Here is a 16,007-nt window from a genome sequence, read left to right on the forward strand (position 1 = left end):
TATACTTGCAGGACTGTTAAGGGTTAGTCCCTCTCGGAATCAGAGGGCTTTGAGTGGCAGGCTACTCCAAGGCTTCAGATTGAGTAGCCTGGGTTGGAAAGAGGAGGGTATTTTTTGAATCCTAGCAAAGAGAGATCCAGGGTGGAGTTGACAGATGGAGTCCTAAGGGAAAGCAGTTTACCATTGACAGGAGAACTGAGGAAAGTTGGCAAGGAGGTTTGGGATGTAGGTGCAGATTCCCAAATGGGCCAAAGAAAGGGGTAGATCTTCTGAAGAGAAGAGATTTTTCCCTACCTAGTCAAACAGGGAGGTAGATGTGAAGAGAGAAGAGATCCCTAGTTGGCTGTGATTGAAAACTGCATGTGGAGACCTTCAGATTTAAGTGTCTTCTGCATGGTCATTTTTAGTGTATCATGCCCCATTCTGCTTCCCATGTTCTCCTCATTTCCAGATGTCCAAGGTAGTCAAGGGATGCAGATACGACATTTGTCCATCTTTCCCCCATATTTCCCCCCTGCACTTTATTTTTGAAGCTGATGCCTAGTTGACACTGCCGTGTGTTATATCTGTGTGAAACACCATACTCCCATTCTGCTTCTCGTGCCCCCTTTTTCTTTCCCCTAGGAGCTGATTGGTCTGTCCATTGATAAGCACTCCCACCCTCCTCAGCTCTCTGAACTTTTCCACCATTTTTATCAGTAAGCGAGGTAAGGGTCATAAGGCTGCTTCTCCATTGGCTTCCTTCCTCCTGGGTATGCACACACTCTCTTATTGTTTTTCAAAGCCAAGAATGAGTCCTAATATTGCTGCTTATTCCCTGCTGGCTTTAAAAGCTATGAAAGGGTTAAATAGCTGCTTTTCCCTACCTCCCTGCTGGCTGTTTTAGGCTTCTCCTAATGCCAAAGAGAATTTTGCACAGCCCTTTGCAAAACAAAGTGGCAGGGAAGCTGCTGGAAGGGAATGAAGTAGCAGCATTTTAATCCTTTCTTGGTTTGGCTTTAAAATAATTAATGAGAGTGGAACAAGCATGAAAAGTACATTCCTCCCCAGAACACCACCACCAATTGCCTCTGCAGTGGGCACAGGACAGCCCAATTAGCAAATATGGTGGGAGGGGGGATAGACTCCAACATTGCAATGTTATGATGCATGCAAAAAAAAATTAACAAATGATGTCAGCTCCAGCCCCCACAAAATGCGGCTCCAAAGAGACATATCTCAACTTGTCTGGAATAAGAAAGCAAACACCAAATTGCCTCAAGGTTGTACAGTCCAGAATGATGGGACCCCAAGCTGTTTCAGTACTGATCAGCGTGAATGCTCAGCATCGACAGCATAATGTGTGCTGTGCAGAATGGGCTTAGTTAACAACTGATGGAAAGTACTGGTGTATGAAAAGAGGAGGCTTGGGGTACTAGAAAGTGGGTACCTGCTTTCCTAATCCCATAAGAGAAAGGAAATACTGAAAGTATACTGGAGTGCTTAGTGGGGAAAGGCAACCAAAGCCTCAAAACACAAGCCTTAAGTAACAGTGAAGAGCATAAGAATGGAAGTCTCTGTATGTTCTGAATTTTACTTCCATGATAAATGTTGAATTTTACCGCAGAAATTTTCAACCTCTGACTTCACCTGACTTTTCCTCTCTAATGTAAATAAACCAATTAGTTGTTTTAGGTGCCATTTCTGTGGTTTAGGAGGAGGGAAAGTCATAGTCCTCTTGTGTAATCGCTGTTGCCTTCAGGCACCTCTCCCAAAGAAGAAATGGGAGACAGCTTTGAAGAACTGCAGGTTACTTTTGTGCAGGGTTGTAGGATCCAGGTCTGGGAACTGGGGGGGGGGGGCGTAGATTTATGTTGATCTGGCTTCCTTGGTTCCCACTGAAGAACCCCAGATCCAGTCCAGGCAGCTAAACTCTGCTGAAGCCATAGGCACCTGTCTCAAGCAGCTTCAGGCAGTGAGTGAGAAGCCAGCGGTGAAAATTGAACCTGAGCAGAGCTCTATGCTGTGGCAGGATAATGGCATGCGGCTGGTGGGGTAGGGAAAAAGGCAGCAGGCAAAGTGGATTCCTGTCCCATTCTGCCCCTGCCCTTCACCTGCCCTCCAAATGAACCCCTTCAAGCTGCCACAGACAGCTGCCTTTTAAACTAAGTGGCTTCCCTTCAGTAAAGGGACTCTCCCTAGAGATTCTCTGGTTCAAAAATAAACTTGCAAAAGAGTTAATGTTGAACAAGAAAATCCCTTCCCAAGCAAAGGACGGGGCGGGGCGGGGGAGCAGAGTTTAAAAGGTTTGGAAATGTTTCCTGCATATTAGGCACCTTGTTCAGGGGCCCACAGTATTGGACCCTGGGGTCCAATTCTCCTGAAATTTGGGGTGACTTTAGGGGACAGTCAGGAGTCAGTTCCCTGCAAATTTTGGGGGGATTGTTTCTAAAATGACGCCCCTGGACATTGTTCCCCATAGGGAATAATGGCTAGTAAATCAGGAATTCTCTAACCCGGATCAGGGAATCTGATTTGGATTTCAGGAATCCCAGTTATTTTTTTTTAAAAAAATTAAACATAAACCCAACAACAACAACAAAGTTTATTAGCCAGAGGCCATCACATTCTTGAAATCAATTCAAAATTACATGATTGCACATCAGTGAGACACATGCCATTTTAAAATAAATATTTAAAAGGTACATATTTCAACAAATTACCACCTTTAAAAATTTACTTATAAAATTGATCAGTCCTAAAAGCATAATTATTTGGCAACAATATAAACTTAAAATATCCAAGCAATCATTAAAATTGTAGCTTACTATAATTTACATACTATAAATACCTAAAATTCAAATTACCTTATATTATTAAATTATAACAATACTTATCTAGGATTCTGCACACTAAGCCAGGATTTCCTCCTATTAATGACCATCCAACCATATTTTGCCACTTGGAGCGTCATTTCCTTATTCCTGTCTGCTAACATGATTGTAATATAATTTTTTCTCTCTTTCTCCGGAAGACCATCAATTATAGGTTTGATATATATTTCCCTAATATGATCATATATTTTACACTCAAAGAAAACATGTAATAGGGACTCGACACTCCCATCTCCACATGGGTGCAAACATTTTTCATTTCTTATATTTGCCTTCCAGGACAGCAGAGGGTAAGACATCACACACCTACTTTGGTGTCATCTTTCATTTCTGGTGGGCATGGAGAGGCTTTCTAATTGGTGTTTGGACTTCTATCAGGCATGGTCCTGGCAGGAGTCTAACCACATCAACATTTGATGTTGGCCTTGTCACAGGCTATGGCTCAGGGAAGCTCCTAATCTCAAGGAAGAAAAGAAGAGCTTCACTTAATGAGTCTGACAAATACAGGGAAGGATTACACCCCTCCTTTGTTGTCAGCACTCAAGAAGTTCCCTGAGCTGTACCGCAGCTGTTAAAGGATTTCCCTCATCAAACAAACACATTTCGTTATTAAAACTGGAATTCAGGAAATTCTGATACACACACACACAGGCATGCACACACTCACAACAGCTGCATCATCCTTTCAAAGGCATGTTCATCTTACAGTAATGCAAAAGGAAGCTTAGTTCTTGTTAACTTTTCTATCAGACGGACCTCTCTACATTTTGAATCTTCTCTGTAGGGTGTACATCGAAATGCTTGGCATGCACAGTGAGTTCGTATTTTCCATGGGTACTGGCAAATGACATGTTGATTCTTTCAAAGCAGTCAAATTGGACTTGGTCATAGCCTTAGAGAAGATGGGACTTAATATTAGCCCGTGGCCAGTCAGTGCTTAATTGTAGATCCCCAAAGGGTTTGCAGCTGCTCTGACTGGTTTATAAGAAGACTGTTCCCATTGTATAAATTTATAGATCCATTATAATCACTCCATTTCTAATGCTGATTTATTTCCAAAGGGTATTTCATTCCAAAGGTTTTACATATAAATCCAAGTCTTTTTTTTTCCTTCTAAAAAAAATTAAGAAAATGATTCACCCTGGCTTAACCAGTTGCCCAAATTAATTTGTAGTAGTTCAACAAGCGTCGTCAAGGAAATTGGCAGGAAAAAAGTGAAGGGCAGTTCTGTTTAGTTTGTTTCTTTTTGTACAAATGTTCGCATTTAAGAGGCAAATGGCACATCACATGAAAATGCAAGGAATGGAGCCCTGGCTCTTTTAAAAGTGCAGTCAAAGAAGGATCTTATTTTGAGGGAAAAGATAGCAATGCATAATTTTCTCTGTTAGCTATTTTTTGTCTCAAAAACTGCCATCTCAAACTGTCTTTCCCTGATAAGGTTGCAGGGGTATGGTGTGGCCTGGAGTTTCATGATGATGAAGAAGAGCTGGTGGGTTCCCTTCTGCTCATTTCTGTTTGGCTTATTATGAATGGCCTAGCCCTCCCTGAGGCCTTTCTCTTTGGTGGCTCTGACCCTCAAGATATCCTAGGAGATCTGAGCAGTTCCTGCAGGAAGCTGCCATTGCTCTCACATTTAAGCTGGCTTTATCCTCTCTTTTCCCCATCTCTAAAGCAAGGTTGCATCCCAGCTGACTGCCAGGCACCAATAAAAAGGCTAGGAGACTTTGAGGAGTGGAGACTTACTAGGATGGCATCCCATTGATATCAGAATGGCTGCCTAACTAGAAGTGACATCATTGTGTCACCTGCCACTCTAGCATTCCCTTGAAAATCTATCACAGAGTTTGAGTGATTGCTAGAGCAGCCAGCAACATGGTGGCATCACTTCTAGTTACACAACTGGAAATGACATCATGACATCAAGGAATGCTGTTCCGGCCTCCATTCTCTGCCCACACCACTTGCTGGATTGAGAATGGGCAACAGGAGGTATGGGTGGGGGGACTCTGATCTCTACCTGGTAAATGGCAGCCCTTGGTGACAGGTTGTTAGAAAGGCCATTTTCTGCCAACCAGCTGGCCTTCAGAAGTTACCTTAAAGGCATTGCATGAGTTGCTGACTTGGTGAGTGGACACTGAGGGAGCTCCTTGACTCCCTTTTGTGCCAGGGAGCACTAGAGTCCCTCAGATCCTCAACACATTGATATATTAGGTTGGAACCAAAAGAGGACTTCTACAAGTAAAAGGCAGTTTTGTTTTTGCAAACGGAAGGAGGGAGATAATGATCAATTCCCAATCATAGGCTGTATTCCCCTGTACCACATCCTAGGCTAGTCCGAAGAACCTTCCAACCAACAGGAATGGCTTTTCTGGGAACACAAAGAGCTGCAAATGGAAGATGGGAAAACCCTGATCTGTTCATAGCTCTTAGAGTCCAGCCCATGTACAACAACAACAACATTCAGTTTATAAACTGCCCTTCAGGACAACTTAATGCCACACTCAGAACTGTTTGCAAAGTGTGTTATTCCTATCCTTACAACAATTACTCTGAGATGGGTGGGGCTGAGAGAGCTGTGACTGACCCAAGGTCACCCAGCTGGCTTCAAGCGGAAGAGTGGGGAATCAAACCCAGCTCTCCAGATTAGAGTCTTGCCACTCTTAACCACCACACCAGACTGGCTGAATTTACTGAAACAGAAAGACCATTTTTCAGTGTCTTGAAATTTGGGGAAAATGAGGAGCAGAGGGACATCTGAAGCAGAATATTGTATATTTTAATAAACAGAATATTATCTTCTTTCCCATTGCATTTTTATCACAGAGCTTCTTCCACTTTTCTCTCTATCAAATAATGCTGCTTCAGTTGAGCTTGAAGGAGCCAGGGAGGAATAGTCACAGTTTAAAGGATCCTTTGGGTGAGAGAAGAAAATGGGCTCAGAGGCAGCAGGTGTTGTTCAAGTCCAATTAACACTATGGAGGGAATCAATTCATTTTATTTTTCATGCTATATACTTCCTGTGCACATGTGCATATATCCATAACCCAACAGATTAAAAATAAATGTTTTTGTATAAATGACTGAAGGGATGGGGAGGGGAGGGGGAGGGGAGGAGGAAATGTGTCTACCAAGTTCCTTCTGGCCCCTGTTCAGACTGATGGTGATATGCTCTGTGTCTGAAAAGGCAATATTTTCCCCCAAACTACTTGTTTCATACATTCATGTGCATAAACATATAAGCAAATAATTAGTTAAAAATATCACCTTTTTCTGCATAATTCCAGTTCCTTCACGTTGTAAAGGGGGAGGAAGTAAATCATTGTTTCATCTTAGCCTGTGCCTTTGCAAGCTTGTGCTTTTGCCAGGCATTTGGAGGGACCTGTTGGAGGGCAAGGGCCCATTTTACAATTTTCATGCATACCTCAGTGATTCTGCTAGGATGCAGGAAATGCAATCCAGCCCTCTCTCTTCTCCCCTTTTGCAGTCCCAAGAAACCATGTCCTGAGAAACACTCTCCTTTGAAAATAGGAGAGAGATACTAGAACTAATCTAGAGACTGATATCCTTCCAAGGTATAAGTTAGAAAAGAGGATTAAGACATTTATCCTTTGGGAGATAGAAACAGATACTCCAAAATGAAGCCTTGTGTTTCAGTGATTTTAGAGTAATAGGCTTCTGCTCCGCAACATGTCATTTATTTCTGGTGAAATGGGAGACAAGGACTTCAGAAGTGGCGCTATGGAAACATCCTAGAGGAACTCAGCTTTCTTCCTCTTAGATTGGCTCTTCTGATGATCCCTTTAATATGCTTACAACCTGGTTAAAAGCAGGCTAACAAGTTGAGTGGAGACATTATTTGGGGAAGAGGCTGCTGATGCCTTTTGCCTCGGACTGTTTTTATGTTCTAGTTATTCCCCCAGCTGCTTTCCCACCCACTGAGGAAAAGCAAGTGCAGGGAGATATCGTGTGGGATAAAGTCCAGAGGGGAAGTAGATAAAACTTTCTCCCCCATCCCTTGCAGCCTTCTGAGGGCCAAGCTACAAGTGATGAATAACACTTGAATGGCAAGTGGATTGAGTGGAGGGCAAGTGAACAGGGAGAAATACACTTGCTGTTCAAGTGTCATTCGTCACTTGTGGCTTGGCCCTGAGCCTTCTTTTTGTTAAGAAAAAAGGTGGAGGAAAGATACACGTAGCTGTCTGAAATGATTTAGGAAAGTCAGGCAAAGAGCAGCTGTTGTCTATTTGTGAGACCATTTTTGCCCATTAAACACAGTAATTATCACAAATGTTCCCTACTTCAACTACGGTCTGTGTCAAGCCATTGCAGTTATATATTCGTCAATATTTCTCTAAGCCCACAAAGCTTCACTACGTAAGGAGCAGCATCATGCTCATAATGAGACCTGCGTTCCAGAGGAAGAGAACTGCTATAATGTGTCAAGCATCTCCTCTAGAGCCACAAATGGAGGATTCTGTTGTAAGATATACCAAACATAGCATTTTATTAAAGTTATTTATGACTGCTTTGTAGAGGGAAAACTAGAATGCCCTTTTCTCTTTAAATCTCTTTTATAAAATATTTTATTTACTGTACTATATAAAATATAAAATATTTGTATACTTTGTCCTTACAAAGCATTGAGGATGATATTTGTGAGTTTTACTTTCTTGAGACAGCTCCTGAAATTTAGAAAACTTGTTGCTCTAGAAAAAGGAAATTTAAAAGGGGAAAGAAGGTTGGGAAAAGGAGATGCTCAAGGAAGTGGGGAGAGAGTTGGTGACAAGAAATAGGAGTTATGGTATGGATAATGAATGTAGTTTCAGAAATGTTAACTTCACAAGTGATTAGAACATTGTTTCTCTACTTCAGTTCAGGACACCTGCCATTTTAAGATTCATGTATGCAGTTGGACTTCTGGTGACTCATCAGAGAGGCTTACGAAAGAATCATATGATCTTGGTTTAAACTTGGTTCATCTGAAAGATGGAAGCAATGACACTAATGGTAATAAAATTAAATTTATATGCATCTGTCAGCCTAGTGGTAATTATTTTGGAAATGTATTAAAGAAGAATTATCATGAATTATGATGAAAAACTGCATACTTTTTAGATAAAAGGTAAGAAATGTCAATGAAAGGAATACATTCAGAGTGCGAGCTGTGCCAACTAAAGGTTCTTTTCTCCCAGTTTCCATGTTTCATTTTAATTGGTAAAATTTTAATTCATTTTTATTACATTTGGGAAGAAATTTTATCTTGCTGTCCTGAAGATTTGAGATTCCTGGAATATACTATCTTGGGTCTTTTGTCACAGCAGTAGAAGTTGTAAGACAGTGTTTTATATTACAGAAACTTTTTTCTATCAAAATCTCTCTCCAGTGACACATTCTACTGAGACTTGGTATATAATTTAGACTATGTACAACTGATAATCTAATAGCCTCAGGAAAAGTATAGCTCAATTCCCCTCCCCTCCAGAACAGGAAATCATAGTTGCTGTACAATGTGCAGAAAACCTATTGAGAAAAGAATCACAGAATGAAATCTCTATATTCTTAAATTATTCTGGTGATCCACACATTAATTGACAGTCATGTTTGCTCTATGTATTTTATATGTATATCTGGTGTCTTTAGACACAGAAAGGGGAGAGCGATGCACACAAAATTTCTCAAATGGATGAAGCAAAGAAGAAAATGGGGTGGATCTAATCACCAAGTAGCCTTCCTACAACCTAAGGAGCCTTCTTCCAAGTGGCTCTTTGTTTCGAAAGATTTTATCTCTGTGCAAAGCTTTATGCTTGTTTTCAAATTTTCTGCTTCCGTATCATTTTAAGCAACCATCCCTGTCCCTGGAATTTTGCTGTCTTGTCCATTTGCTCCCTCGTGTAATACTTGTGTCTAGAATTTGTGGGTTGCACCTAAACCAACTTTGGTTGTCTCCAAAGTATTCATTCTGAACATGGAAAGGTGGTTTCCAACTCAAAACTGTTTGTTGTTGTTGTTGTTGTTCAAATTTCACACAACACAATCAATAATAAATAAAGATCACATGTTATTATTGATTGGCCTTGCTGAGCTGATACAAGTTTCCACCAGAGTCCTAAGTATCAGCCAGGTATCGGTTAAAATGTACGCTGTTCCAAGAAACACCAATTTTTGCAGTTTTGTAGGTGTTATATTAGAAAGTTGCAGTTTTTCCATATAAGCTGTGAAGTTTTTTGAAATAGTTCTCAGCGCCATGATGACAATGGGGACTACTGTTGTATTCTTCATCCATAGTTGCGTGGTTTCTATTGCCAGCTAGAAAGATCTGGCAAGATCTGGCATAGTCAAAGATCCTTGTGCTGTGATGGCAGCTGCTGCCAAAGCAACGTTTAAAAAAATCTGCATAGCCAATCTCCAGTGCCAATCAGAAGCCTTGCTGGGCAAAAGATCCACACACACCCCTTTCTAAAAACACTTGTTGGGTACCAGGAAAGATGGTGGGTACCGTGACACTCATGGGCACCATGTTGGGGACTTCTGTTATAGGGAAAGAAAACTGGTGCAAAAAGAAAGACTCATGGTTTTGTTTCTCATAAGGCAAACAGGAACTGTGAAAAAGCACTATCTGACTCAAACCAAAGTTTTTGCAATGCAGTCTAACTGCAGTCTCAACATAGCTGCTGTAATGTGGGAAATAACTCCAGTTGAATGCCTAGCTATAAGAGCACCAACTAATTAAACTCATTTTATCCTGCCCAGAATGCTACCTTTTGGGCATGTAAGTTGCTTTATCATAGTATCTATTCATCACAGACTGACCTATAAACTCAGCCTTGATAAAAATGGTAATCAGCATCAAGGGAAAGTTTACTGACATCTCCAAAATGAGATGCTCAGAGTTAGCTTCAAGGATATAGCTATCTCAAGGTGGAAGAAGTCTCTAGTGAGAGTTTTTGACATACAAATGCATGAGATTAGAAAACCTAGCTGAGTTGAATATGATTTTTTCCCCTCGTAAACAGTCAGTGACCTGCTTTATTGCAAGTTGCTGAAAAAGGGAATCCTGCTAGTAATGGTGACCATTAGTGACTTGGGCAATAAGATGACCAGTTTTATGGTATGACAGAAGTTATATCACAGTACTGGTTAGGTCACATCCTAATGGTGAGCACAGAAGAATTAGGACATACATTGGTCAGTTTATGTTCTAACTTTGAATGCAGAAGAATTTCACACTAGCTTTAATTTAAATGTCCAAGATTCCTCAGAAATCAAACTCTACACTGACATGAAGTCATCCCTAGCTAGTACAAATATTTATCACTAATCTGTAGATGATGTAGATCAGCTCCGATGCCTTGCATAACTTTTGGCAGGCAACTTTCAGATGAAGGGGATGGAGGCAGAAGGTTGGGGCTCAGGTGCTCATTAAGGAGGGTTTATAGTGGGTCCCCTACAACTTGATCCTCACTTGACTTCAGCAAACATGACGATCCTCTACAGAGGTATGCTAGTTTTGCCCTTTGATTGCTTTTCTAAATGGCCGCTTCTTAACACCTGAAAGACATAAGATATGGATGTGCCTGTCTTTTTTAAAAAAAAAAATCCAGCTGTTTCCATTACTATTATGTTCCCATATGTACTCTGCACACACAGAGAGGATAATTTCCCTACGAAAGTTATCAATTGAAGTTATCAGTCCTGACAAGACAGGAAGCATTACTGGTGGGTAAAAAGTCTGAGCTGGGACTTAAAGTGTCACCTGTTCTGAATGGGTTTGATTTCTCCTTGAAGGAAGAAGAAGTCCGTAGTTTCGGGGTGCTTTTTGGGCTCAGGCCTACTGCTGGATAAGCAGGTGGCAGCTGTGGCCAACAGTGACTTTTATCAGCTTCGACTGATTATCCAGCCGCAGCCTCTCCTGGGCAGAAAAGAGCCGCCTGCTGTGGTACATGCCCTGGCTACATCTAGATCAGATTACAGCAATGCAGCACTTTATGTGGTGCTGCCATTGAAAAGTGTTCAGAAAACTTCAGTCAGTGCAGAATGCTGCAGTCAGGTTGTTGACTGGAGTGGATTTTAGGAACCATGTCATTCAAGTTTTAGCCTGTCTACATAGGCTCCCAATTTGTTTCTAGGCATAATTCAGGGTGCTGATGTTGACCTTTAAAGCCCTGTATGGCTGGGGTCCACCATACCTGAATAACGCCTACTCCCTCATGACTAGAGGTGGGCATGATCCCCCCCAAAATACTGATCAAGCATGGATTGGCGCCGGCGACGATCCCGAATTAACGATCCACACCGATCATCTCCCGTTTCCGATCCGTGGATAATGGAGGCAAAAGCGGAGGGGCACCCCACTGTTCCCAGCGATACAGGAACGGTGGCTGATGCCAGCGGCATCTGTGTTTGTGTTTGGCTGTCTGTGTTTGGCTGTCAGAGCTGCCTATCAGGATTTGCAAGGATGAGATTGAGTGCCCATGGCTACAGAACACCCCCTTCCCCCTCCCTCCCTTGGGTGTCTTCTCCCAGCTGGTGACTGCTTTGCTGCTCCATGGTTGGAAGGAAGCCCTGCTGATCAAGGCAAGCTGGGCTTCCATTCAGGTTTCCAGGGCGACAGAAGGAGGGCAAACAGAGCTCAGGCATTACCCTGGCTCCGTTGCCAGGGGAATAGATTGCTGGTGCCTGAGTGTCTGGCTTCCTGATCCGAGCATGACCGCCCCAATCAAGCCTTGATCCAGCCCCTTCCCGACCACTGGATCGTTGGCCTTGCCCAAGCACGATCCGCCGGATCCCGATTGCGCAATCACCATTATTGTGGGGTTTTTTCAATCGTAACGCGGATCGTGCCCATCTCTACTCATGACCCTTCCTGACCACTAAAATCTTTTCAGACCCTGCTTGAGGTGCCTCCATCCTCTGGGATTAGGCCAACCTGCGAGAGGGCCTTCTTGGTTGTGATACCAAAACTCTGGAACTCTCTCCCCAGAGAGACTCACCTGTTCCCTTTTTTTTTTGCCTGTCTCCCTTCAGCAAAGGAGTGAGAATTTTTTCCTACATCTGGCCTTCTCTCAGTGATCACACCTTTCTGGCCTATGTTTTAATTGTTGTTTTTATGTTTATGTATGCGTATTTTAGCTGGGTTTAATGGCTTTTATTATATATGTTTTTAATTTGTTAACTACCTTGGTGTCCCTGATAAGGGGAGAAATGCGGAACATAAATTTTATAAGTAAATTAATAATAAATAGATTTTAAATGTACAGTTTAAAATGTAGGCCAGGAGAACAAGTAGCCAGTTGAGTGTCAAGGGAGAGGAGAGAGACTATGCACATATGTATGAGTGCCTGATTAGGTTTTGATTCTCTGTGCTATGGAGCCAGTTTGGTGTAGTGGTTAAGAGGGCGTGACTCTAATCTGGAGAGCTGGGTTTGATTCCCCACTCCTCCACTTGAAGCCAGCTCGGTGACCTTGGGCTAGTCACAGTTCTCAGGAGCTCTCTCAGCCCCACCTACCTCACAGGGTGTTTTGTTGTAGGGATAATAATGACATACTTTGTAAACCACTCTGAGTGGGCATTAAGTTGTCCTGAAAGTTGTCCAAAATGAGATGCTCAGAGTTAGCTTCAAGGATATAGCTATCTCAAGGTGGAAGAAGTCTCTAGTGAGAGTTTTTGACATACAAATGCATGAGATTAGAAAACCTAGCTGAGTTGAATATGATTTTTTCCCCTCGTAAACAGTCAGTGACCTGCTTTATTGCAAGTTGCTGAAAAAGGGAATCCTGCTAGTAATGGTGACCATTAGTGACTTGGGCAATAAGATGACCAGTTTTATGGTATGACAGAAGTTATATCACAGTACTGGTTAGGTCACATCCTAATGGTGAGCACAGAAGAATTAGGACATACATTGGTCAGTTTATGTTCTAACTTTGAATGCAGAAGAATTTCACACTAGCTTTAATTTAAATGTCCAAGATTCCTCAGAAATCAAACTCTACACTGACTTTTTTTTTTGCCTGTCTCCCTTCAGCAAAGGAGTGAGAATTTTTTCCTACATCTGGCCTTCTCTCAGTGATCACACCTTTCTGGCCTATGTTTTAATTGTTGTTTTTATGTTTATGTATGCGTATTTTAGCTGGGTTTAATGGCTTTTATTATATATGTTTTTAATTTGTTAACTACCTTGGTGTCCCTGATAAGGGGAGAAATGCGGAACATAAATTTTATAAGTAAATTAATAATAAATAGATTTTAAATGTACAGTTTAAAATGTAGGCCAGGAGAACAAGTAGCCAGTTGAGTGTCAAGGGAGAGGAGAGAGACTATGCACATATGTATGAGTGCCTGATTAGGTTTTGATTCTCTGTGCTATGGAGCCAGTTTGGTGTAGTGGTTAAGAGGGCGTGACTCTAATCTGGAGAGCTGGGTTTGATTCCCCACTCCTCCACTTGAAGCCAGCTCGGTGACCTTGGGCTAGTCACAGTTCTCAGGAGCTCTCTCAGCCCCACCTACCTCACAGGGTGTTTTGTTGTAGGGATAATAATGACATACTTTGTAAACCGCTCTGAGTGGGCATTAAGTTGTCCTGAAAGGCGGTATATAAATCAAATGTTATTATTATTAATGTTATTATTTTCACTACTTGAATATCCTGCCATGGATTTAACAGTAATCATTCAGTATAGCTGTCTTTTTTGTCATCTCATCATAAATGGGTAGATGGCTGGATATACCTGGAAACAGCTATGCATCTTCGATAATGAGAGTGAATTTTGATGTCTGTAAGCTTCTACCTTCACTTTTGAGAACATAGTCCATGCACTCTTTGATGCCACTTGCCTTGCCCCAGGATGTGTTAGCTCTGGGCCAGGTTCTGCTTCTGGGTGGCCCTGCCCATGGCCAAATGTGTGTCTATCAAAACCTGGAAACCACACCTGGAAGGCCTAAAATTATGGCAGCAGAGGCCAGTCTCACCCTCTCATTGGCCTCCAAGAGCTGCTATTGCATCTGGCCATTGAGGTTCATAAAAGGCATATAAAGCACCAAGGGCCATTTGTTTTATACAAGAGGAATTGCTAGGTCTTAAGTCTTTGTGGTTAACAATAACTCAGACTTCATATTAATAAACTTGAATTTCCACTAGCATATTCCATATTAATCTTTCCTAGTACTTTCCTTCCTAATACTTTTGTCCTCTGGAGAAGAAAAGTCCCAGAATTTCCTTTTGAATCCTAAGTGAGGTGAAGGAAAGGTCAAAGAGCCATGGCTTTTACATGATCAAAAACACCCCGATATCAAAGTGATTCTTGTACTACGTTTCTGCTGCCCTGCCAATCAACTTAAATTAGCATGCACTGCAAGTATCCTTTATTGCCAAGGTCAAGTGGCATTAGGAAAGACAGAATGTAGAGGCCAGCAAAATGGGGAACTGAATAACATGCACGGCATATAAGCAGCCCAGACTGAAATGCCTGACCTTGCTATTGCCCCTTTGTCTACAGTGCCATCTTCTTTCCTCTTTGATATAAAATGTTCCTCGTATAATGAGCTCGGAATTTAGTATCCAGGATAATATTCAATGAAGGGTGAACCATAAGACTTGCTAATAATGACAAATGGTTCTTAGAAAATTTAAGTGATATCTGCTGAAAAGAACTAGGTAGCCAAATGATTCAGGAGTAAAATATGATGGTATAAAGAACAGTTGTCTACTCTTTTTATTTCTGAAAGATAAAAAAGAATATGAAAGACATAAGTCATTCTTTTAGGCCTCCATAGAAATGCTTTTTATCAGGATCAAAAGGTGAAGATGAGTAAAAATTGGTTTCTAGTTTTAGTTGTAAACCAATGTGCTTTGGCAACTTGGTTGCACAATATTCTAGCTAATGTCTTGCTGGGGGACTGCAATATAGATCTCATACTGCTCAGAAAGCCTGTTACCTTGATTGTTCTGCAGAAATTAAGAACTTTCTTTATTTATTCCCTTAGGTGCTATAAAAGTTTTAGCATTGGGGGGGGTGAGTGTTTGCAGATTATATATGGAGGACAGTGGGAATGAAAATAGTTGGATTTTAAAGGAAATGACAGGCAGTACCCATCAAAGTTATGATGCTTTATGCCTTTAGACCATTAAGAGCTGAAGTAACCATTTAGAAAAACAAACATAGGACAGAACCACCCTATCTCTGTCAAGGTGTGTCATGTTTCCTGAAGTAAAGAGAGGAACAAAATGCCTAGAAGCAAATTGATGTATTCGGAGCACTGGATTCTAAAATGTGTGGCCCATTCTAATTCAAAATGGGCATTTGGGGGGAGAAGGAACTTGACTGGCTCCTGGAGCTGAAAGTGCTCTGTGGGCTGGGAAGATGTCATTAGATGCAGGGGCGACACCAGGGTTTCTGGCGTCCGAGGCTGGGGGCAATGGCAGGTCTGTTGCTGCCCCTATGCATGCACACAGAGTGCATGCATGTGCGCCCCAGACTGCGTGATGACGTCACTGTGTGTGACATCATCAAGCAGCAAGCCAGCCCCATTGGTGCGGCGGGCGGCTGTGATGGCACGCAGAGGCTGCCTGCGCTCCCAGTTGGGCGCGGAGGGTGGCTGGGGAGGTGCATGTGCGTCCTCCCAGCCCTCCTGCTCCATTGTTCTGGATGCTGCTCTGGATGTCTGCCATGCCTAGCCTGCGGCTGCTGTGCCAAGCCAGGAGCGTATGTTGGCAGTGGCAGCAGCATGGGTAGTAGGGCTGGCAGGCTGCTGCAGCTGTGGGCCAGGCATGGCAGGTGGCTGGGGCAGCGCACAAGTGGCTTCCCATCCCTCCCACTCAGCCACCAGCACTGCCACTGCCAGCTCCACAGCATGCCCCCCCACCCCCAGCATCCCCTCCCGTGCCCCCTTCGGCGCCTCAGTGCTTGAGCCGGGGGATGGACCTGCCTCAATGGGTGTGTCGGCCCTAATTATATGTAACCCCCCAAACAAGTTTACTTGGAAGTAAGAACCATGTTATTCAATGGGGCTTACTCCCAGGAAAGTGTCCTTAGGATTGTTGTCATCTTCTTGCTCTTAGAGCCAGGCCAGTCTCCTTCCCCAGGATCATGAGGTAAATGTCACACGGACATTCCAGCTCTGTAATTCTTTAAAGT

General features: G+C 42.5%; 1 protein-coding gene across 2 annotated transcripts in view; it reads left to right on the forward strand.

Annotated features, from left to right (window-relative positions):
- MALRD1 (MAM and LDL receptor class A domain containing 1) overlaps window positions 1-16,007 on the forward strand; it is a 349,934-nt gene that overhangs the window by 21,097 nt on the left and 312,830 nt on the right. For both annotated transcript variants that reach the window (XM_054992174.1, XM_054992175.1), the window contains exon 2: window positions 7,746-7,880. In XM_054992174.1, coding sequence (XP_054848149.1) covers window positions 7,746-7,880 — 135 coding nt within the window. The remainder of the gene's footprint in view (window positions 1-7,745; window positions 7,881-16,007) is intronic.

This window comes from Eublepharis macularius, chromosome 11 (genome assembly GCF_028583425.1).
Source record: "Eublepharis macularius isolate TG4126 chromosome 11, MPM_Emac_v1.0, whole genome shotgun sequence".
Lineage (NCBI taxonomy): Eukaryota > Metazoa > Chordata > Lepidosauria > Squamata > Eublepharidae > Eublepharis > Eublepharis macularius.